The 23,723-nt window shown below is 62.9% G+C and overlaps 2 protein-coding genes across 4 annotated transcripts; one reads left to right on the forward strand and one right to left on the reverse strand.

Moving 5' to 3' along the window:
- The first annotated feature begins 514 nt into the window (after positions 1-514).
- Positions 515-12,219, forward strand: NRTN (neurturin). 2 transcript variants are annotated; one of them, XM_070491809.1, is made up of 3 exons: positions 515-896; positions 8,746-9,044; positions 11,635-12,219. In XM_070491809.1, exons 2-3 carry the CDS (start codon positions 8,876-8,878, stop codon positions 12,057-12,059), a joined length of 594 nt encoding a protein of 197 aa, XP_070347910.1. In that variant the 5' UTR covers positions 515-896; positions 8,746-8,875; the 3' UTR covers positions 12,060-12,219. The 2 variants fall into 2 exon arrangements, with proteins under 2 accessions (XP_070347910.1, XP_044609194.1); XM_044753259.2 differs by having other exon boundaries at positions 8,749-9,044.
- A 2,625-nt stretch (positions 12,220-14,844) lies between these two features.
- On the reverse strand, positions 14,845-21,149 carry LOC106832782 (3-galactosyl-N-acetylglucosaminide 4-alpha-L-fucosyltransferase FUT3-like). Of its 2 annotated transcripts, XM_070491808.1 has the most exons (3): positions 20,979-21,149; positions 17,277-17,402; positions 14,845-16,289 (listed from the first exon to the last, which is right to left on the reverse strand). In XM_070491808.1, the coding sequence occupies exon 3, from the start codon at positions 16,275-16,277 to the stop codon at positions 15,123-15,125; it is 1,155 nt and encodes a 384-aa protein (XP_070347909.1). In that variant the 5' UTR covers positions 16,278-16,289; positions 17,277-17,402; positions 20,979-21,149; the 3' UTR covers positions 14,845-15,122. The 2 variants fall into 2 exon arrangements, with proteins under 2 accessions (XP_070347909.1, XP_044609156.2); XM_044753221.2 differs by lacking the exon at positions 17,277-17,402 and having other exon boundaries at positions 20,979-21,144.
- Positions 21,150-23,723: the final 2,574 nt, after the last annotated feature.

Genomic DNA, 23,723 nt, shown 5'->3' on the forward strand with positions numbered 1-23,723 from the left:
GCTGGCTCTTAATTCCCAGAAGGGGAATCTTGGGGGGTGGGCGTCTTGGAGACTCACGTTTATGGAAGGGGCGCCGTCGGGGTTCCTGGAGTGGGGTGGGAAACAGCTCATGGGGGGACCCTGCGCTGGTGGGTCCCTTGAGGGGCTTCCTTGGTGAGGGGACTTCTTGGGGGACCGGGCAGGACCTGGGGGGTGTGACATAAGGCCAGGTCCTCATGAGAGTGGGGGTCGCTGGCGTCGGGGGCGCCGTGGTTCTTGTCTCAGTGGGGGGCCCTCTGGGACGGGGCGTCTTGGGGCCCCGGCTTTTCCAAAGGGGCCCAGAGTCCCGGGGAGGTGGCCGTCTGGGGCGCGCTGCGGCCCCGGCAGCCCTACCACCTGCGATCCTCGGCCCCCCTCGGGCGGGGGCGGGGCGCGGCGGGGGCGGCTCCCGTCCCGGGAAACCCGAGCCACCGCCCCTGGCCCCGCCCCCGGGCCCGCCCCCCGGCCCGCCGGCCGAGCCGTCCGCGGCGGGAGCGGCGGGAGAGCGCGCCGTGGAGCCGCTCCGAGCGCCCGGGCCCCCCGCGCCGCCGCCCCGGAGCCCCGCGCTCGCGCCCAGGCCGCCCGCGCCGTCCGTGCGCCCCCGCGCCCCGCGCCCTCCGAGCCGCCGGCCGTCCAGGGCACCCGGGAGCCCCCGCCGGGCCGGGATGGCCGCAGCCCGCGGCTGAGCGAGCCCGGGGGGGCCCCATGGGCCGGCCCGCGCCGCGCCCCCCCCGCGGCCGCCCCCTCCGGCCCGCGCCCCCCCGGGCGCCGCGGGCCCAGGCGGCCCGGATGGCGGTGGCGGCGGCCGGGGCAGGGGCTGGGGCCGGCGCGGGCGGCAGGCGCGGCCGCCACTGACGGGCAGTCGGGCGCCCCAGCAGGTAAGCGAGGACGGGCGCGGGGAGGACCGGCCCCGGGGACGCGGGCTTGGGGGGGCTCCCGGGGACTCCGGGTGGACCAGCAGCTTCCCTCCCGGAGCCTGAACTGGCGTGTGTAGGATGGTGGGGTCAAGGGGGCGACAGGTCCGCGCGTAGCGGGGCGACGGGGGCGGGGTGGGGGATCCGAAGCGCCTCTGCAAGGATCCGACGATGGGGGGAGGGTCCCTGTCCGACGGGGCGGGCGCGCCTGTGCCCCCCTGGACCCCGGTGTGTGCGTCCTCGGAGGGCTGGAAGCGCGGGGAGGGGGGGCAACCGGGATCCCCTCTGCAGCCTCCAGGAGGGCGAGACCCAGACACCCCTCTGCCTCGTGGTCCCCGAAGGGCCGTGGGGGGCTTCCGGGTCCCGCAGCCCCGCGCGGGGGGCTGCCGTCGCGGCCCAGCTGCGCGCAGAAGTAAACATCTGTCAGTGGCGCGTTCCAGCCGCGCTCGCTGCGCGCCGCCGCCGCCGGGGACACGGTGTCCTCCGGTGAGGGCCCGGCTCGCTCGGCGCCCGGAGCCGCCTGTTCACCACAAGAGGGCGCGAAACCCTTTTTTGGGGGCGGGAGGGGGGGGGGCGTCCCTTAAGGGCAAAGTCCAGATTTGCAAGGTTCTGCGCCCGCCTTCTTTTGATTTTTGGAAAAGGCATCTCTTGGGCTGGAGGGTCTCGCGATTCTGCCCAGCGGCGCGGTTTGGGGGTGAGGGGGCTGCAGACGCAGGGCAGACGGGGGGTGGCACTGGAGAGAGAAGTGGCCTCTCCCAGGGGCTGATGTCACCGCTGTCCCCTCCCAGGAGCATCAGCGTATACGTGGGGCCACCGGGCCAGCTCAGCCGGCCCGTGGTCACCTGCCAGGCTGGGTCCCCAGCCCGGATCTGGGAGCAAGGCCAGGGGCCTGGGAGGGGGTGCAGAGGCGGGACCCCTGACTTTCGTCCCTCCTGCCCGCCCACCCTGCCCCGTCCCTGGCCACCGTCCCTCCTTCTCTGCTCCATGACACTCTTTGTCTGTCTGCAAGCGCCGGGGGCTGAGGAAGCCCCACCGGGGCGTGACTGGTCTGGGCGGATGTCAACCCAGGGGAGGCTCCCAGCTCTGCCAGCTTCCCCGCCCCCCTCCATTCCCGGCCTTGGGGACCTTCAGGCCACCTCCCAGGACTCCTGGGCTCGGGGTCCCCAAGCCGTCCTGGGTGCACAGCCCCCTCTGAGCGAGCTGCAGAGAGCTGGCTGTGCGGGTGCAGAGCACAAAGCCAACGTCCCCTGCTGCTGGCACAGTGTCTCGCAACCCCCATCAGCCCTCGTCCCTCAGTTTTCAGGGATCGAGGAGACGATATGGCTCCCAAGAGGCTGGGGCGCGAGAGGGAACCCCACAGTTTGCAGCCGGGCGCAAGGACGCGGTCAAGAAATGGGCCACAAGTGTTTGCGGGACGGCAATGGTGTGGCCCACTGTTTGGTGTCAGGGCTCCTGGGCCCTGTCCTTCAAGGAAGGCAGACTTAGATCCAGGGTGGAGCCCAGAGTGGGGTGTGGAGGCTGTGCCTCAGGGTAGGAGCGTCAGGAGAGACTTTCCCCAAGGAGGGGCATTGGAGCTGGGGCTGTGAAGGATGTGTAGGAGTTTTCAAAGTGGAAAAAGAACAAGCGCATTCCAGGTGGTGGGAACTGCACATGCGAAGATCTTGAGGCTGGAAAGAGCAGGGGTGGTTTTGGAAAATCCAGGGTGCCCGGGCAAGTGTGTGAGGGAGAGGCTGTTCAGAAAGGTTGGCAAGGGTGCTCAGGAGTTTCCAGAAGGCTCTCTTCCCATCCGGGTGAAATCAGGCTTCGGGCCAGTTCTGGAAGAAATTAGACCCGGGGGGGGGGGCCCCTGCTTGCAGCAGGTGGATCTTGCTTCCTAGTTGGGGAAACTGAGGCCCATTCATGCCTGAACAGCTCAGAGTGTTGGGACCCGAGGCAGGATTCGAACTCGGGGAGATGGCAGAGGTGACTTGGGTGCCCCGGTTCCCAGTGTTAGGGGTCTGTGCCTCGGTTTCCCTCTGTGTCAGCGGGCTGGCTTTGAGTGGCGTCCTCCTGGCCGTTCCTGGGGGACCCATGTGCCACCCGCCGGCCCTGCGCCAGCTGCTCCGCGTGCCAGGCCTCATTAGGCTGATCCTGTCATCACAGCCCGCGAGCCCCTCCTGCCCACCGCGATGCCTGCTGGCGGCCCAGGCCGGTCTGCTGGGGTCACGGTGGGAATTTTAGGGACAGCCGCAGAGGGCAGGTCATTCTGAGTTCCCTGCCTTGCCGGGCACACAGTAGGCTCTCAATCACTGTTGAGCGAATGTCTCGGGGCTTTCTGCCACGGGGGCCCTTTATTTCGTCCTGCTCTGCTGTGTGGCTTTGAGGAAACCTCTTATGGTCGGGGGTTCCCGGGTATCCGCGAGGGATTGGTTCCTGGAGCCCCGCGAATCCGGAACTCGCGGGTGCTGGAGGCCCTTCTAGAAATGGCGACGTATTTGCATACAACCTGGGCACATCCACGTAGACTTTGAATCATCTCTAGATGACTACTGATACCGAAGATAATGGAAACGCTGTGTAAACAGTTGTTAGTCGGTATTGTTTGGGGAATAAGGACAAGAAAAAAGTCTGTCCCTGTTCGGCACAGACGCACCCGTCACAGGCTTTTCCATCCGCGGTTGGCTGAATCCGCGGATGCAGAATCCGCGAATATGGAGGGCCCACCAGACTTCTCTGGACCTGAGCCCTACTTTTCTCCCAAACAGCAGAGCCTGTCATTCCCTCCCCGCTTCTTCCCTCCCCCTCAGCACTGCCCTTGTTACGCAGGTCCCAGGGGTTGTGGAGGCATCAAGAGAACAAATTGGGAGTCAGACCCAGCCTCAAACCCCAGCTCGGCCACTTATTTTTTGGGTGACCTTGAGCAAGTCACTGTACCTGTCCAAGCCTCAGTTTCCCCATGTGGAAAACTGGGCTGATAATACTAACAACATCTTTTCCAGGGACTGTGGGGAGAATTAAACGTGGTAAGCACTTAGCACAGTGCGTGGCACTAAATAAGTGGAACAGCCAGTGTTGCCTGGTGTTAATGTTGTCACAACAATGTTGTTAGAAAGGCCATATGGTACAGTGGTTAAGAATGTGGAGGAGAGGGCATTGGGGCTGGGGCGTTGAGGGATGAATAGGAGTTTGCCTGATCACCAGTGTTCAAATCCCAGCTTGGCCACTTAAGTTCTGTTTGACCCTGAGCAAGTCACTTCACATCTCTGGACCTCAGTTTTCCCATCTACGAAATGGGGATAAAATAGCCCATGCGTTGCTAGGAGTTACTGTGCGTAAAGAGCTTCTGACGGCCCCAGTAGCGTTGCTCACTGTTGTTAGGATCCTCCGAGTCGTGGGGAGCCAGCGATGGTTCTAGCAGTTGGGCAGCACGCAGCCTCCGGTTGGGGGCCCCCACGTCTGGCCAGGCCTGGAAGGGTCGGCAGGGGGTGTCTGTGACTGCCGCCCCCATGAGGCCGCCCCAGGGGCTGGCCCCGGCCGCCGCAGACGTGGCATCAGAACCAGCTGTGCTGGCCAGATGTTCCTCGTTTACCCCCAGATGTGTGTCGCGGCGCACGGCTGCCCCGGCCTCCGAGTCCCTGCCCCGGGGTGGGGCCGGGCCCTGGGGCCCCCGAAGGAGGGGCACATTTTTGCAGCTGCGGAATTTGCTTCTCATTTCAAGGAACCACTGAGTCTGGCCTTGAGAGAGGCCTCAAGTCCTGCCCCTCCTGGGGCCTCAGTTTCCCCATCTGCAGGACCCTGGGGACTGCCCCCCACAGGGGCCGTCTAGGGGAACGGAGAGGAGCAGGCTTCCCTAAGAACAGGCCCCCCTGCCAGTCCCCGGCTCACTGAGCCTGGAAGCATGATGACAGCCCCACACGCCTCACCTCTGGGTCCACCCGACGTCCCCACACTGCTGGGTGGCCTCCTTAGGGCGCTTTTGGAAGATGGGGACACCGACTTAGGGGAGGACTGGCGACGGTCCTGGAGGGACACGGAGAGGAGGGAGAAGGAGGCGCCGCCAGGCAGAAGCTTGGAAAGGGCGCTGCAGCCGGCTCAGGCCTCTGGGAGCAGAATTATCGAAGCCTGCCCTTGACACAACTGGGGCCAGGCTGTCCCTCCAGAACGCGCCAGTCCAGCAAAGACAGACATGGGCACAGAAACCGTGCCGGCAGGGCTGAGCAAGAAGGGGGGCCCCACGGCGGCTGGGGGGCCGAGATGGGGAGCAAGGAAGGCTTCCTGGAGAAGGGGCTGTAGGAGCTGGGGTTTTGAAGGATGAATAGGAGTTTGCCTAATGGGGAAAGGCCCTGATGTCAGGCCTCACCCAGACTAGAGAGATGAGCGCATGGAGGCAGGGCTCCCCTCTCGTCCTTCCTGTCCCGGGGAAACGAGCGTGAGGCCAGGAGCTCAGCAGTTCAGAGGCCGGGGAATAGGTGCGCCTGATGAGTGTCCCCGGGAGGCTCTGTGGAAAGGCGGAGCTCAGGGGTGTTGCCTGGGCACCAGGATAATGAGCAGTGTTTCCTGGCCCCACCAAAGAAGCTGCTAGAACATCCACACGCCTTCGCCCTGGCCGTCTGATCCTTGGAGGAGACCAGCTGTGTGACTTTGGGCGACTCATCGCCCCACTCTGGGCCTCAGTTTCCCCTCCTCCCCGCCCCAGCCCTGGGGATTCATGGCTTCTAGCTAGAAGCGTGGGGCGGTTCCCCTGCAGATTCTGCGTCTTGCAGCCGCCGTGTCTGTGCCACACACTGTTCCCCGGGAATCTCTGCGGCCGAGGGCCCCACGGCACTGGCGTGTTCCGTGTGTGCCCCGTGTGTGCGAGCGTGTGGTGGGGACACGCATGCGGCAGGCCAAGCTCCCCCCCGGGACACGGGGACACCCCTGTGCACACAGTCCACGTGCTCCCGGGAGGGCTCCGAGGCTGCGTGTGCACACGGGCATGTGTGTGTGTGTCGGTACCCACTCACTGTCGGTGTGCGAGACAGCGTGTCTGTGAGAGTGTGAAAATGCTGGAGTGTGGGAGGCCTGACTGGGTGTGAGTGTGCGAGCTCCCAGGTGCGTGTGAGAGGGAGGCCGGCCCGTCACGTGTGAGTGGGGGAACACCACCATGTGAGTGTGTGCAAGGGCGAAAACACACTAGTGTGTGGTCGTGGTCACATCATGTGTGCAAATGTTGAGTGTGAAAATGCCCAAAGTGAGTGTGTCTGTGTGAAAACACGCCAGTGTGCGAGTGTGACACTGTCCCAGTAAGTGTGATAAGTATGTGAGAAATCCCTGTGTGTGCTTGTGAGTGTGAAAATAGGAGTGTGCACGTGTCATCACGTCTGCATTGTGTGACAGCCCTGAGTGTGTAAATGGGACAGTGTGAGTGTGCATGTGGGAGAGGGAGGGTGTCAGAGCCTGTGAGCGAGAATGCGTGCAAATCTGTGCGTGGGCTCGTGTCCGAGTGTGTGCGTGCGAGTGGCCGTGGGTGAGAGCGTGGGCCCCGAGCGTGCTGTGCGAGCCCCCGGTCTAGGGGCCTCCGTGACACCAGCGCACGCCCGTGCACACCCGCCCCCTCCCGCCAGGCCCGCGGGGACAAACCAGGCGGGTGAGGCACAGAGGCCCATTGTTGGCGCCTTATCAGCCGCCGCCAGCCCTCCAGCCGCCGCTTCCCACCCCCTCGGAGCCCCGGGGGGTCTGCCGCCCCAAGGCCACCAGGGGCCCCGGCCAGGCCACCCCGGGTCGGGTCCCAGCCCCCTGTGGAGCCCTCAGCAGACACCGAGGCCCAGGGCTTGGCGCCGTGCGGGAGCTCTGTGCCAGCCGGCCGGGGAAACTGAGGCACCCTGCTCCAAGCCTTGGGTGTGAGGGCAGGAGGGTGCTGGGGGCCCAGAGGCTGAAATGACTTTCTATGCGTTAAGTTTGTACAACGGGATCGGCATAAACTCAGTGCTTCTTGAGAATAAAGGGGGCGGGTTTCTGCACCTGACGGAATGAAATATTGTCCCCGCGGCCCCCCAGGCCCCGAACGACCCCCCTCCCTGCCCTCCCTGCCCTCCCTCCTCCCTCTCTCCCCCTGGCTCCCTCTGTTCCCGCCACACAGGCCTCCTCGCTGTTCCTCCAACCCAAAGGCCGGTCCTGCCCCAGGGCCTTTGCACGTCCCCGTGTGGGGAACAGCATTCTCCACCACCCCCAGCATAAAACTGGCCCTCCGAGTACGAGGGGCAGCGGCAAGCCGTTGGGGTGACGCCCCAGCCCGGGCTCCCAAGCCCAGCCCAGCCCTGAGGTGTGTGTCTGTCAAAGAAGCCGGGTTGGAACCCCACGTCCTTTTCTAGCTGAGCAGCTTGGACACGTCCCTCCCTAGCTGTTTTGTGCCTCAGTTTCCCCAGTTGGAAAGTGGACATCAGAGTGCCTGTCTGTGGACTCAGCCCCGGGCCTGGTACACAGCAGGCACTTCATAATTGTCCCCTGTGACTTACTGTCCCGTGGGCTCAGGTCCTGCGGACGCCTCCACCCGGCGGGGACGGGCAGGGACTGGCGCTTCCGGCCACGACTGAGGGTCCGCCCAAGACTGGGCGCACGCAAATGAATGCAAATAAATGCAAATGAATGCAAATCACGGCTCCTCCCGGGCGCGAGCAGCGTGCACGGCCCGGGGTGGGCGCGTGGGGTACCCGGCCCCCTGCACCTCCGGCACCCCCGGGCCCTCTGCACCCCTAGCAACCCGGAGCCCCCCCCCCGCCCCCAGGGCCCCCCGGGCGCCCCCCCCCGCGCCCTAGCACCCCGGCTCCCCAGGTCCCCCGACCCCCCAGGCCCCCCCCGGCTCCCCAGCCCCCTGGGCACCCCCAGTCCCCCGGGCACCCCCGGCCCCCCGGGCCTCCCCAGCCCTGCCCGGTGCAGCCGGGCCTCCCTTCGGGCCCCGTGCAAATGTTTACACCGGGCCGGCCGCCAGGCCCCGCGCGCGGGGGAATGTAAACGCGGGCTGGGGCCGCCCGGCGGGGCAGGGAGCTGCTCCCACGAGGGGGAGGGGGAGGTTATTGCACACCTACTGTGTGCACGGAGCACCACTCTGCCAGGCAGTCGCAGCCCCGAGTCGTCGGTGTCCCAGTGAGGGACGATGCTCAGGGCTTTGTGCGGGCCTGGCGAGGGGTGGAGGCGGGCGAGCCAGGGAGGGCTTCCTGGTGGAGGCGCCCTCCAAGCAGAGACTGAACGGGGAATGGGAGAGGGGAGGGAGAGGAGGAGAGAGTGTTCTGGAAGGACGGGCTTGTGCCAAGGCTGGAGGGGGGGGTCGAGCGCAGCTTTGATCCATCCTGCGCCCCATCTGGGAATCTGTCTGTCTGTCTGGAGGGGAAACCCCGGCTCAGGGAGGAGCCGGAAGTCAGTCCATCCACATGCAGAGAACAAAGTCTCCAGCCCAGTTCCTGCCTCCAGACGACTCTCAGCAGCCTCTCCTGCCACCTTGTCCCACAGTGCCCCCTGCTGGGACGCCCTCACCTCCCTCCACTCTTCCCCCAGGATCACCCGGCTGCAGCCACCCCAGCCTCTTGGCTGCGTTGGCCAAGCTTGGTCGGGCCTCAGGACCTTTGCACTGGCTGTTCCCCCGTGCCTGAGATGCCCTTCTCTTCTGCCTGGCCCACTCCTACCTTTGTTCGAGTCTGGGCTCCCCTGCAACCTCAGGAAAGCACTCTGGGACCCCCAGAGCGGGGTGGTTTCCCAGTTCCCCCTGGCACGGCGCCCACCCCCTCCTTGGCAGCGTTTCTAACAACCTTGTTCCGTGGTTCCTCGATGAATCATTTCTACGTTATTATTGATCATTAAGCAGGAGCGGTTCAAAATCGGGGGGCCCCTGTGCCCCCCCCCCGTGCCTGGCCCGGCGCCCCATGCCCGTTGCTTGCCTGACGCACAGACGGAGGCCGTGTGGCTGACCACCGCGCGCCCGCAGGCCGAGGATGCAGCGCTGGAAGGCGGCGGCCTTGGCCTCGATGCTCTGCAGCTCCGTGCTCTCCGTCTGGCTGTGTCGCGACGGCCTGCTGCTCAGCCGCCACCTGGGCCCCGCGCTCGCCCCGCTGCGCCGGCCGCCGCGCACCCTGGACGCCCGCATCGCGCGCCTGGCCCAGTGTAAGCGCTCCCCCTTCTCTGGGGCGGGACACCCCCAGCTTCGGGGCCACCGTCATGGCGGCCTTGCGCTCCCTGGAGCGGGGACCCAGAGGCGTCTTTAGATGCGGGGCAGGGAGGGTGCAAATCCCCTCACAGCCTGGCAGGGGTGGCGGGGTGGCGGGGGGGAGGGGGGGAGACACGGGATGGCTGCTGGGGACCTGGGGTCTCTCGGCTCAGCTGTCACGAGGAATTAGGCTCTGGCCCTGAGGGACCAGGGGGGCCAGATGGGGATTAGACCTGGGCGTCCGGCCCAGGAGGCCTCGCAGCGCAGCGCGGGGTGGGGGGAAAAGGGAGGCCGGACCTGGTGACCTGGGCCCCTGGGACAGGGACCAAGAGGAGAGGGAGAGCCCTAGAAATGGGGAAAGGTGCAGAGATAGCGAGGCGCAGAGACCAACGGGGACAAGGGAGGGACAGACGGACGCGGGAAAAGGCAGGGAGGCGAGAAAGTGGAAATGCCCACCCGAGGGGGCGTGGCCGCCCGAGCCCAACTCCCCACTCGCCCCTGGTGCCCGCCCTCTGCTGCTTCCCGGAGGCCAGGGCAGTGCGCGCCCCCCCACCTCATGCGTGTGCGCGCGCACGTACCCACCGCTGGGGTCTAGGTGCGGGCGGGGCACGTGCATGGCGCCCGCGGGTGGGGGCCCCGTGCACGCTGTGTGCACGCCTGCGTGCACGCCCGCGCCCTTCCTGTCGGCCCACACAATCCTTCTTTCTTGTCTTCACAATGGACAAGGGTGGCCTCCGGCGCGGGCTCCGCTTCCGGCAAAGCCCTTCCCAGGTCACTGGGTCCCAGAGACCCGGGTGGGGCTCCCCCAAAGCGAGCGCTCCAGGACCTGGGGGGCTGACAAAGCCCCAGGGGTGGAATGTCAAGCGCCGGGGCCCACAGGCAGGTGCCTGCCTGCCCTGCATCCTGTGCCCGGGGCCCAGCCCTTCTGGAGAAGGGAGTGGCTCCTGATCCCCAAAAGTCACCGTGTTCCGGGCCCCGGGTGACGGTGGAATTTCAGGCTGGGGGGCGGGGGGCGGCGGGCGGGTCTCATCTGTGTGTTCCAGACCCTGAGTGAAGGAGGCAGACACAGATAGACCGAAGGACCGTTTGCTGTTGATCTGAAATTCAGATTTCACCAGCCATCTGTATTTTATCCGCCAACACACCCCCCTAGAAACGCACCTTTCGGGTGGGCACGCGGAATCGGGGAACGGCGGGCACCAGAAGGGAGCCAGGCTCCAACCTGACCCACCCGAGCAGACGCTGCCGGCCACCCTAGTCCTGCCCCTGGGCATCGAGGAGTCGCCACATGCTGTTCAGTCGCCCCTCTCCCCACCCTTTCCGGTTTCCCAGCCTCAGCCAAAGCGGGGGGCTCGGCAAGCCTCAGGAGCAGACAGGGAAACCGAGGCACGGAGCGGGATCATCACCGGCCTGAAATCGTGCAGGGCTGAGAGGGGCAGAGGGGCGGGGCTCAGAACCGGGGTTTGTCTGCTTTCTGAGACGCCACCCCCCCCCCCCGTGGGAATAGACACCCCTCAGGGCGACAGACGGCCCCTCCCACCGGGGCCTCCCAGCAAGCAGAGTCTTTTGACAGCCAGGTGCGCCAGCCTTGGGGGCAGGGGGGCGCTGAACTCAGGATTTCCTCTCGGCCACAAGTGACTGCCACCTGCTGGGGGGCCGGGAGCCCCCTGCCCGCGGTTCGCTGTCAGCGCTGCCTGCTGTCTGTCCCGCCCCTGCTCGCCTCTCCTGGGGCGGCGGAGAACTGGGGCCGGGCCAGCCGCTTGGGAAATAAATTTAGGCTGCGGGGCCTGGGAATCTGGGACTCGGGGCATCCGCGGCCACCGTGGGAGAAGAGGCCTGGACGCGGGCCACACTCGACCTTCTGGGGGCCCTCTTTGCCCACCTGTAACATGGAGGTGGCCCTCACAACAGCAGCTGCCACCCCCTGCGGGGCTCGGGGGCAGGGTGGGGGTGGTCCCCCAACACAGGCCTCAGTGCCTGCTGCTCCTCTGTGTGTCTTGAGAAGCCCCAGCACTCCTATTGGGTTTTGTGGCTGGGGAAACTGAGTCCCGCTTGCCGGTGGAGCAGCAGGGACCGAGTTGGGGGCGGGGGGCGGGATGTGAACAGCCCAGCGACTCAGAGAAGATGTGGGGTCTTTGGGTGGGGACCCCAGAGAGTGAGCTAGAGACCCGGGACAGCTTAGCTAAAGGGGGACGGGTTGGGGTGTGGGAAGCAGCCCCCCCGACACTGTTCAGAGAGGGCGTGCCAGTGCCCTAGGGCAGCCCAGCCTAGGAATGGGGGCTCAGAGGGTTGGGGGAGGTGCTCAGAGGGAGGGAGACACCCGGGTCAGCTCAGCCCAAGGTGGGGCAGGCTGGAAAGTGGTCCAGGGCACCCACAAAGGGTAAGCCAGCTTCTGAGCAGCCCAACCCGGGGGCAGGGTCCAGAGAGGGGGTGCTGGTAGCCCTGGGGGCCCAGCGCGGGGTCTGGACGTGCACGAGAGGGTGGGGCCTGGACGGGAAGCTGGGAGCGAGCGGAGCACTGACCCCCCTTCTCTCCCTCCCCTCGCAGACCGTGCCCTGCTGCAGGGCGCCCCGGACGCCGTGGAGCTGCGCGAGCTGACGCCCTGGGCCGGGCGGCCCCCAGGTCCGCGCCGTCGGGCGGGGCCCCGGCGGCGGCGCGCGCGTGCGCGGTCAGGCACACGGCCGTGCGGGCTGCGCGAGCTCGAGGTGCGCGTGAGCGAGCTGGGCCTGGGCTACGCGTCGGACGAGACGGTGCTGTTCCGCTACTGCGCAGGCGCGTGCGAGGCGGCCGCGCGCGTCTACGACCTGGGCCTGCGGCGCCTGCGCCAGCGGCGGCGCGTGCGGCGGGAGCGGGTGCGCGCGCAGCCCTGCTGCCGCCCGACGGCCTACGAGGACGAGGTGTCCTTCCTGGACGTGCACAGCCGCTACCACACGGTGCGCGAGCTGTCGGCGCGCGAGTGCGCCTGCGTGTGACCCTACCTCACCCGGCCCGGCCCGCCGGCGGCCACGCCCCCCCGCCCCGACGGCGCGCCCGGCCGGCTGGCCCGCGACAGACTGCCCATGCGCAGGAGATGCCCTCGGGGCCTCGGGACTCTCGCGATAACCGTGCCGAGATAAAGTGGTGGAAAATCGAGACCGCGTGGTGATTCCGCGCTCCCGGCAGTGGGAGGTTGGGGGTACGGTGGTCCCTGCCTATCGGGGGGTTGGGGGCGCCATCTCCACCGGGAAAAGGGGCACAGGTGCGGGGACCACCTGCAGGATGCCGGGAGCATCCCATTTACTTTGGGGGTAAAGGAGAGTAGCTGCAGAGGGTCTCGTTTCCGGGGGACAGCACGGAAAGTGGGGTGAATGGGGGCAGTGTCGGCAGGGACCGTCTCTCCCACCTGCCCTGTGTCCCTTCCCGGCGTGTCCCATGCCCACCTTCCTGCAAGGTGTGCTCCTGCGGAGGGAAGGTGGAGTGAGTCGCTCTGCCGATGAAGAGACTGAGGTCCAAGAGGACCCAGGCCTCGCCCACCAGAGGGGCCCCTCAAGCCGGGTCAGCACCCCCTAGAGTGAACTCGGAGCCACTATCTCGTTTCACGAGCTAAAAATATACGCGAGCGGCCCATCTCCCTGTAGAGATGGGTGTGGGGCGGGCGCCAGCCCCGTCTAGCCGGATCCCAGGGCACAGCCGGGTCCCCAGGGACCTGGGTCCTGGGCCATAAAAGCCCTGGCCGGGGCTCCGGGGGAATTTACGACGAGCCCCGTGGAGGATGGAAAAAGCGCGGGCACGCTGCTTGGACTCCGCGGTGTCACCTTGACGCTTGGCAGGCCCCTCGGCGCCGGGGGAGGGTTCCCAGGGCGCGGGGAGGGGTCGGCGGGTCCCACGGTCTGGGAGGGGGCGGGAAGGGGGGCGCTGCGCCCCCGGGGGGGACCCCTCCCCTCCTGCCACCCGGCCTGGGCTCCTTCCCGCCTTTGCTGTGCCCCCCACGTCTGAGCTTCTAAAGGCCACGTCCCTCCCAGACCCCATCCCCACCTCCCCCGGAGCTGGGGCGCCCCCATCAGAAGCTGTCCCGGGGTGGGCGGGGACCACCCGCCCCCACCTGCAGCTGGACCCACTCGAGGCAGCTAACAGGCGGGACTTCCAGGGCCCCAGCCCGTGGGTGGTCTGCATGGAAGGTGGCTGCAGAGCACAGGCTGCCTGGGGTCCCCGCCCGCGCCCCCGGAGTCCCCTGACTGAGGTTTGGGGTGGCGGGTTCCTCCACCATCGGGGCTGACTCCACCCAGCGTGGCAGAGAGGCCAGAGTCCCCTGCTGCTGCGGAAGCCAGGCCTCAGTTTCCCCATCCTCCGTGGCCCTGAGCCTCCAAGAGGGAAGTCGCTCAGCCCAGGATGCGCAGTAGGGACACTGGCCTTGGAGACCAGGTCGGTGGCCCCTGAAGCTTGGCTGCCTCAGTGTGTGTGTGTGTATGTGTGTGCGTGTGCCCTTCCCGGGCCTCCCAGGACCTCGGCCCCCCGTCTCCCCCCTAGATGTGACATCACAACCACAGGACGCTGGCCCGGCTGCTGGAGAATTGGAACGTAAACAGAGCTGTCCCCACAGATCCCTGCACCCGGGTTTCCCAGCCCACCACACCCCCCCACACACACACTCACACACACATACAGACACACACACTCTCACACAGACACACACACAGGGCACAGAGACTGCCACCCGCTTGGGGCTTTGCAGACGGGGTCCCACGCAGCCCCCGGCCCGCAGGCTTGCACACTCAGTCATCATTCACACTCAGAATTGCACACTCACAGGGCACCCTCAAAGCTGTGGCTGGTTGCAGAAGTGCACACTCTCCCCCATTGTCCTCCTTCGTGGGGGTCCCTGCCCGTCCTCCGTCCCTGGGCCCCTCTCCCGGCCCTGCCCACACTGACCCCCAGGCAGCCTGGCCCCACTCGCCGGCCCCTCTGCGCCTGCTCCCCCCGCCCTGCCTGAGGGGCTTGGCTTCTGGAGTTTTCCACCTCCTGACATGGGGGCTGGACCATTCCCCATTGTGAGGGGCTGAGCAGCATCCCCAGCCCCACCCACTCAAAGCCATCAGCCCACGCCCAGCGTGACAACCACGGATGTCCCCAGACAGGGCCGAGTGTCCCCTGGGGGGCACAGTTGCTCTGGGGCGAGAACGCAGTTCTAGAATGAGGGAGGACACGGCAGTTTTCCTCGGAGCTTTCCCACCTGGAAAGGGACCCAACAGGGCCAGCCTGCCTCCCCATGGGCCGGTAACAACAGCAATGGTGACTACAGGCACGCCCACCACAGCCGGCACCAGCGGCCGGGACCCGAGGCCGCTTCCCCAGGGCGAGCGCCTGGGTGGGTGAGGGCCAGCAGCCGAGGTCCCCGGCAGATGATGTCCCCGGCAGATGTGGTCCCCGGCATGTGAGGTCCCCGGCAGGTGTCATCCTGGCAGGTGAGGTCCCCAGCAGGTGTCGTCCCCGGCAGGTGAGGTCCCCAGCAGGTGAGGCGCCCCCCAACCCCCAGCAGGTGAAGTCCCCAGCAGGTGAGGCCCCTGGCAGGTGTGGCCCCCGGCAGGTGAGGTCCCCGGCAGGTGTCGTTCCGGCAAGTGAGGTCCCCAGCAGGTGAGGCCCCCGGCAGGTGTGGCCCCTGGCAGGTGAGGTCCCAAGCAGGTGTCGTTCCAGCAAGTGAGGTCCCCGGCAGGTGTGGCCCCCGGCAGGTGAGGTCCCCGGTAGGTATCGTCCCAGCAAGTGAGGTCCCCAGCAGTGTGGCCCCCTGCAGGTGAGGTCCCTGGCAAGTGTCGTCCCGGCAAGTGAGGTCCCCAGCAGGTGAGGCCCCCAGCAGGTGTGGCCCCCTGCAGGTGAGGTCCCCAGCAGGTGTCATCCCCAGCAGGTGAGATCCCCGACAGGTGTGGTCCTTAGCAGGTGAGGTCCCTGGGGGGTGAGGTCCGCGGCAGGTGGGGTTCCCCAACCCCCAGCAGGTGAGGCCCCTGGCAGGTGTGGCCCCCCGCAGGCGTGGCCCCCGCAGCCCGGGCCGCAGGCGGGTGGGCTCAGGTGAACCAGGCGGCGAGGCTGGGCGCCGTCTTGTAGGTGGCCTCCTGCTGCAGCTGCCAGCAGGCCTTGCAGAACATGAGCGCCCAGCTGGAGGAGCGCGGCCGCAGCGTCTCTCGCCAGCGGAAGTAGCTCAGGTAGCGGCCGTCGTCGCGGTCCAGCGCCAGCAGGTACTGGGCCAGCTCCCTGGGGCTCTGGAAGTCGTCGACGTGGATGAAGGCATCGGGGGGCAGGAACTGCTCGTAGTTGCTCCGGCTGGGGCCCAGCACCACGGGCACGGCCCCGGACATCAGGGCGTTCCTCCACAGCTTCTCCGTGATGTAGTCGGGGTGCACGGAGTTCTCGAAGGCCAGGTAGAACTTGTACCGGGCCAGGTGCTCCAGCATCTTGTCGCCGCGGGGCAGCGGCTCGTGGGAGCGCCCGTACACGTGCACTTTGAGATGCTCCCGCAGGGTCTCGTAATACCGCACCCTCACCGAGGTCGGCTTCCAGTTGGACACCGCCCAGGCCACCAGCTCGGTCTTGGCCGAGAGGTTGACTGCCGCCTCGGCGGGCGGGCCGCTCCAGGGCTCGAGCCAGCCGTAGGGCGTGAAGATGTCGGAGTCTCGGCGGTAGGACATGGTGAGGTTGAAGTACCCGTCCAGCTCCTTAAGGCGGGGAGAATGGTCGGGCGGCTCCATGTTGAACCAGACCCAGCGCTGCCTGGGGGGCCGTGGGGAGGGCGGGAGCTGCTGCCGGGGCCTGGAGCTGACCTCCCAGTGATGCACGAGGACGGCGTCCGCCTGCGGGTACAGGCTGCGGTTGAGAGTCAGCTGGCAGTCGGGGGTGCCGGGCCACAGCTCCGAGCAGCGGGACAGGGCCACCGGGACGTGGAAGGGCCAGGTCCAGAGCAGGAGAAGCAGAGGCGGGCGGGCCGGGGGCCCCGCGGTGGCCTGGCAGTGGGTCCCCTTGGACGACCCCGGCTCTGCCGACCCTGTGGGAGCTGTGCTGACAGACTCGACTGCGGTGGCCCCGGACTTAGTGGGCCAGAGGAGCTTGTCTGGGGACACGCGCAGGTAGGAGAAGAAGCACAGAGCCAAAAGGAACTGCAGGAGCAGTCCGAGGACGCAGTGGCGCAAGGGGCATTGTATCTTTGCCCGGCTGAGTGCATCCATGGGTCCGAGCAGCTGGGGGAAGGGGAGAGTGGAGACAGCATCATTGATAACAAAAGTAATAACCCACGCGTGGGGGGCCACCGTGGGGGACCCCAGTTACTATTCATGGGTCCCGAGGTGGACGCTGTTAGGGCACCAGTTTTACAGATAAGAAAACTGAGGCTGGGTGTAAAATATCACGATGACTTTTCTACTGATTTCACATTGAAATAATACTAATTCGGATCTATTGGTTTAAAGAAAGTGAATTATTAAAATGAACCTCACCTGTGTCTTTCACTTTTTCTTTTTTTGGGCGAGGAAGATTGGCCCCGAGCTAACATCTGTGCCAATCTCCTTCCATTTTGTATGTGGGATGCCGCCACAGCGTGGCTTGATGAGTGGCATGTAGGTCCGTGCCCGGGATTCAAATTAGGGGCCCTCTCTGTGACAGAATACTACGCAACTGTGAAAAATGAATAAGGCCACTGTGTTGGCCCAGATCCGCTGACACATCTATATTTTGGGAACTTCTCCAAGAAACAGCAAAGAAGTCCAGGCTTAGATACGGAAACAAAGCTTTTTTTTCTCTTTAAAATTACTTTATGGCGGTCATATTGGTTTATAACATTGTGTCATTTCGGGCGTACGTTATTACATATCCGTTTCTGTATAGACTGAATCATGCTCACGACCAATAACCTAGTTTTTATTTGTCACCATATAGATGTGCCCCTTGGCCCCTTTTGCTCCCCTCCCACCCTCTTCCCCTCTGGTTCCCGCCAATCTGTCCTCTTTATCCACGTGTTCCTTTATAGATACAGAAGCAAATCCTTATTTAGCTTAAGCTTCAGCTGCTTCATGGTGAATGCACCTCTGCCTGGAGCAAAGCAATTCCCAGAATTAAACAGTTTGGGCTCAGGGCTGGCCCGGTGGTGCAGCGGTTAAGTGTGCATATTCCACTTCAGTGGCCTGGGGTTCATCAGTTCAGATCCCGGGTGCGGACAGGGCACCACTTACCAAGCCATGCTGTGGCAGGCGTCCCACATAGAAAGTAGAGGAAGATGGGCACGGATGTGAGCTCAGGGCCAGTCTTCCTCAGCCAAAAAGAGGAGGATTGGCAGCAGATGTTAGCTCAGGGCTAATCTTCCTCAAAAAAAGATTAAAAAAGAAAAAATAGTTTGGGCCAAACCTGAGCTGTCCAAGTTGGGAGCCACTAGCCCCACGGAGCGACTGACAGTTGTCATGTGGCTAACGCAACAGGGGACTGAAGTTGTAAATGTTACTAAATTTCACCTGTCTATTTAAAAACTGAACAGCGTAAACACATTTTTTTTTAATTAAATACAACTTTACTGTTTGGGGAGGAGAGCCCATTTCACTCTACCCAGGGAAAATTTAGCATCCAAACAGAGATGTTTAAAGTGTTAAATACACCGCAGAATTGCAAGACTTCGTATGAAAGAAAGAATGTAAAATACCCATTGATCACTTTCTATATTGATTACATGTGGAGATAATGCTTTGGGTGTATCTGGTGAGATAAACTGTATCGTTAAAATTCATTTTGCTGGTATCTTTCGGTTCTTTTTAATGTGGCTGCTAGAAAACTGAAAATTAGAAATGTGGCAGAAAAAAGTTTGGTGATTCCTCAAAAAGCTAAACGTAGAATTGCCATATGGCCCAGTAATTCCACCCCTGGGGGCCTCCCCAGAGGAAGCGACAGCAGAGACCTGAACAGATCTTGGGCGTCTGTGCTCACAGCAGCGTGATTCATGCAGCCAAAAATTGGAACATCCCAAATGTCCATCGATGGATGATGGACGCACCCAGTGTGCTCCGTCCACAGCCTGGAATATTACGCAGCCATGAAAAGGAAGGAGATCCTGACACCTGCTCCCACGTGGATGGACCTGAGGACGTGATGCTCAGTGACGTGAGCCAGACACAGAGGGACACACACTGTGTGGTCCACTCACAGGAGGTCCCCAGAGGAGCCACAGCCACAGAGACAGAAAGTGGATGGGGGGCCAGGGCCTGGGGGAGGGGTGGGAGTCAGTGTTTCATGGGGACAGAGCTTCCGTTTGGGGAGATGGAAAGTTCTGGAGACGGATGGAGGGGATGGTGGCACAACCATGTGAATGAGCTTCGTGCCGCTGAGCTGTGCACTTAAAAATGGTTAGAATGGCAAATTTCGTGTCATATATATTTTGCCACAATTAAAAACAATAATGCGATAGAGCAAAACCCAGTGAATTGTGCACTTTACATGTATGAATTGTGCGGGACGTGAATTCTGTCTCAATGAAGCTGTTTTGAATAAACGATCTCGGTGGCTGGCAGGCCCCTCTCACTGGCAGAGCTGGCACGGGCCTCCGGGTGCAGAGTGCAGGACCTGGCAGGTGGCCTTGTGTGATGCAAAGGGAGTGGGATGTGGAATTAGGTGTTCACGCCAACGTTACGTTTCTGGAAACAGACCCAAAAGACAGGCCTTCGGGACAGCCACATGCCAAAGAATGGAAGTAGACCATTATCTTACGCCATACACAAAAATTAACACAAAATGATTAAAGACTTGAATGTAAGACCTGAAACCATCAAAATCCTAGAAGAAAACACAGGCAGTATGCTTTTTTTTTTTTTTTTTTGGAGGAAGATTAGCCCTGAGCTAACATCTGCCACCAATCCTCCTCTTTTTTGCTGAGGAAGCCTGGCCCTGAGCTAACATCCATGCCCATCTTCCTCTACTTTATATGTGGGACGCCTGCCACAGCATGGTGCGCCAAGCAGTGTCATGTCTGCACCCGGGATCCGAACCGGCGAACTCTGGGCCGCCGAATTGGAACGAGCGCACTTAACCGCTGCGCCATGGGGCTGGCCCAGCAGTAACCTCTTTGACGTCCATCTTAGCAGTAACTTTTTGAATATGTCTGCTAAGGCAAGAAACCGAGGAAAAAATAAACCAATAGGACTACATCGGACTAAAGAGCTTCTGCACAGCAAAGGAAACCACAAACAAAACAAAAAGACAACCCACCAACTGGGAGAAAATGTTTGCAAATCACATATCTGACAAGGGGTTAATTTCCGAGATGTATAAAGAACACATACAACTGAACAAGAAAGAAACAAAAAAATCTAATAAAAAATGGGCAAAGGATCTGAACAGGCATTTTCCCAAAGAAGATGTACAGATGGTCAACAGGGACATGAAAAGATGCTCAACATCAGTAATGATCAGGGAAATGCATATCAAAACTGCAATGAGAGATCATCTCACACCCATCAGAATGGGTATAATTGACAAGACAGGAAACAACAAACGTCAGAGAGGATGTGGAGAGAAGGGAACCCTCGTACACTGCTGGTGGGAGTGCAAACGGGTGCAGCCGCTGTGGGAAACACTATGGAGATTCCTAAGAAAATTAAGAACAGATCTACCATATGATCCAGCTATCCCACTGCTGGGTATTGATGCAAAGAACATGAAAACGCTAATTCAAAAAGATAGACGCATCTCTGTGTTCATCGCAGTATTATTCACAATAGCCAAGATGTGGGAGCAACTCCAGTGCTCGTCTATGGGTGAATGGATAAAGAAGATGCCCAATAGGTGATGTACAGTGGAATACTACGCAGCCATAAAAAAGATGAAGTCGTGCCATTTGTGCCGACATGGATGGACCTTGAGGGCACTATGCTGGGCGGAATAAGTCAGCCGCAGGAAGACAAATACTGTATGATTTCACTCGTATGTGGAAGATAAACGAACGCACACACGTACAGACAGAGAGCAGATTGGTCACCAGAGGGGCAGGTGGGGAGGACCACATGTGTATGATGACGGATGAAAACCAGACTTTTGGTGGTGAACATGATGCGATAGGGCGAGAAACTGAAACATAACGACGTACACCTGAAATCACACAATGTTACAAACCTCACACTGAGGTCACAATTTGACCTCAATAAAATAATTAAGAAAGAAAAAAAAGAAGAAACAAAGGACAGGACTTCGAGGAGGCAGCCCGAGGCCAGAGCGGGAGGGATGCTGAACTTTGACCACCTGCCATCTCGCGCCCTTGGGCTTTGGGGCCACGCAGAAAAAGTCAACGTGTTGAAATGCCGTGAAAATGAATGTCCTGCATCCTGCTGGATCCGGGCCCCGAGGGTAGCGCAGCGCCTCCTAGGAGACCCGGACGCCCCGGGCAGGGGCCTTGAGGAGCGCAGACTAAGGGGAGGGGATCCCCCCCAAGTTGAACCCAAGATCCTTTTTCCTAGGAAACGATTGAGAAATGTCACTGTCCTGGGACATCCCAAAGAGTTTTTTAAAAACCCTTCTGTGTCCCAAGTCGGTCCAGAGTCCGGGGGACGGGGGGCCCTGGGGGCCGACCGTGGGACTGCTAACTCGGAACCTCGCCAGGCAGAGAGGGAAGTGCTCGGTTCCTCCCGGTGTGGCCCTGAGTCCCACCACCCACTCACGTCTGGGCCACCCGGGCGCCCAGGAGGGACCCTGCCGGGGACTGAGGTGGCTGGCAGAGTCCGGGCCGTGCCACCAGCCGGCAGACGGACCCTCGGCTGTCTGTCCTGCACCAGCTCCAGCCGCCACGTGAATGAAGGCGACAGGATGGGGCAGAGAGGAGAGGGCGGCCCAGCCCCGAGGCCCTTCCCAGGGGGCACCCGAGGCTCTGGGGGGGGTCCATGCGCCCCTCGAGGCCTTACCTGGGGGCAGCGCACAGTTGACGGGAGGTTTGGGACCGCTGTGGGCTGGTCTCCCGGGATGTGGATAAGGCGGGACTGGGGAAGAGAAGGAAGTGCACCTGCAGGTGGAGCACGGCTGGGTCCAGCCCACACCTGTCATCAGGTGACCCAGGGTGTCCCGTCCCAGGCCACCGTGCCAAAGCCAACTGTGGGGCTCCCCTCAGCGTTTGCCATCAGACCAGGCAGGGCGATGCAGGAAGCTGGAAACGGGAGTCACCGCCCTGGCCTCACCTGCGACCTCCGGGCCTGGGTGGCATACCCTTGACTCATCCATAAAGTGAACAGGCCAACCCAAGTCCTCAGTTCTCAAACTGGGTTCCGTGGCATGGCCCCAGGGCTTCCTTGGGGGTGGGGATGGGCAGGTGGGCAGAATTTCAACCCTCCCTCTTTCACTTCCAGCAGATCCCACCCCCATGTCTTGAGTACCTGCCACATGCCAGGCCCCAGGGATAGGGCCAGAAGCAAACAAGACAGATAATACATAAGGAAACTCATAAATGATCATAAGATGCTTATTTGCAAAAAGTGAGGAAGGTGTGGCCTGGTCTGGGCTTCCTGGATGTGTGAGCTGTGAGCTAAGACCACACAGGAGTTCTGGAGTAAAAAGGAGGAGGGAAGAGCTTTCCAGGCCCTGGGAACCACCTGTGCAAAGGCCCTGAGGCAGCGAGGAATGGGGGAAATTCCGTAAGCCTGGGTGTTCACGAGCAGGAGATGAGGTCAGGACTGGCGCTGAGGCCAGGCCACATTGAGCTCATCCAGCTGTGGTCAGTGACAGAGCCTGTAACACGAGGGCCATAGGGAGCCACTCAAGGCCCCCAGCAAAACAGATGCCACCTCAACTCCTGTTTTGAGAGGCTCTCTCAGGCCACCACGTGGGGGACAGGCTATCGGGGGGGCAGAAGAGGCAGGGACGCCGAGGAGGAATAGGCTGCTGCAGGCGGCCCAGAGCCCCAGGTCCAGACCTCAGGTGTCACCACTTCCCTGTTCCTAGACCAGAAACTTCCATGAGGCCACTTCTGCGGCCGGGGGTCCCAGCATCAGAGTGGCCAGCTGGTTCCAGGCCAGTTCTGGGGGGCTGGGGGTCTCCCAGGGCGGGGCATTCACAGACTGGCCCCAACCTCCTCGGAGCTCACGCCCGGCCGGGTGGCACGATCTGGTGACTTGTTACAACAGTACTCATGGAGCTGCCTGGCATGATGTCACTGTGCCCAGGACCTTCAGCCTTCTCATGGCCACACTGCTGATGTGGAAATTGAGGTCCAGAGATGAGGAATTCTTTGCCCCCCGCGACCCTGTTAATCCCCGGTCATCCTTCAGGGCTGAGTGTAGACACCTCCTCCAGGGAGCCTCCCCGGATGCCTCCCTTGTCCTCCCAGCTGGACCAGATCCCTCCTCTGGTTCCTACAGCTGCTCGTGTGCCCCCATCATAACACTGGCGACACTATGTCGCTTCCCCCACTGGGCTGATAACCCTGCGAGGACAAAACAAGCTGGAAGAGCAAGAGAGCGGGGAAGAGAGAGTAAGAAATTGGGTTGTATCTCAAGGATTGGGAAGACCTCAAAGCAAGTCTCTAGTGGAGGGCGACAGGGCTCTGCCTATTCCACATTTGGTTCGGCTGGCTATGTCTGCAAGTGTGTTGGGTTGGGCCCCTGGTCCTGCCTCTTACTGCTGAGGGGCCTGAGGCTGGTGTCTGCCCCTCTCGGAGCCTCCATCTCTCCCCTCTATGACACTGGGCTCAAGCTAGCACCCCTGGGGGCGTTCACTGTTACTACCTCCAGAAGGAATGAGCTCCCCGTCGAGGGCAGCATCCAAGCAGGATGGCTATGCTGTGGAAGGATGCTCTCTGAGATGCCCCAGAGGAGCCAGGAGGGGCTTTATCTGCCCTGGGGCCAGGCCACGAAGCTTCCAGGACAACTCCTGAGGGGCCGGGACTGCAGCAAGGGGGCGGCCCCCCGTGATGCCCCTCTGCCCCCTGCTTCTGGGCCCTCTGGTTCCGATCCACTTGTCCCCGTGGAGCCAGATGGGTGGTGGGGGCGCTGTCCATGGGGGTTCCCCCCCACAACTGCACCTCAGGACCCCGAGATGCCCGTGGTCCCCAGGGACTCAAGCCGCCTGTCACCAGGTCGTGGGCAGGGTGTGGGCTGGGCAGAAGGGACAGACAGGGGTTTTTCCACACATCAGACCCCCAACGCTGCCTGCCTGAGCCTCCCCCGGGTCCACCTCGGCCGGAGCTGAGCCCCCCAGGACAGCTGGATGGCCGGGCTGGCCTCGGGGACGGTGGCCCTGGGGTCAGGAACTGTAGCCACGCTGAGCCCCGACCCCGAGGGAGCCCCCGACCCCGGCTGTGCCCCGCGGCAGAGGAGAAGCTGGCCATGGGGCTTGTGGGGGACATTGGGCTCCCCATCATTGCAATGCTGCCCACCCGCACCCTCCCCGCTAGGTCCTGTCGCCCCACAGGTCCTGGCAACGAAGCCCATGCGTGTGACAGGGCGAGACACAGGGAGAAGGGGTCAGGTCGCCTCCTGCCACCCAAACCGCCTCAACTGGAACTGTGGCAGAGCTGGCTCTGTCCTGGCCCCGTGTCACTCCCCGCAGCCCTGGGCGCACCTGACCCCGCCCGCGCCTGGCTCCCTCTGCCGGGAACACCCTCCCCGCGCTGACCTCTTGCTTCTCGGGGTGTCATCTCCTCCGGGGGGGTCGCTGGT

The sequence above is a fragment of the Equus asinus genome, chromosome 20 (assembly GCF_041296235.1).
Source record: "Equus asinus isolate D_3611 breed Donkey chromosome 20, EquAss-T2T_v2, whole genome shotgun sequence".
Taxonomy (NCBI): domain Eukaryota; kingdom Metazoa; phylum Chordata; class Mammalia; order Perissodactyla; family Equidae; genus Equus; species Equus asinus.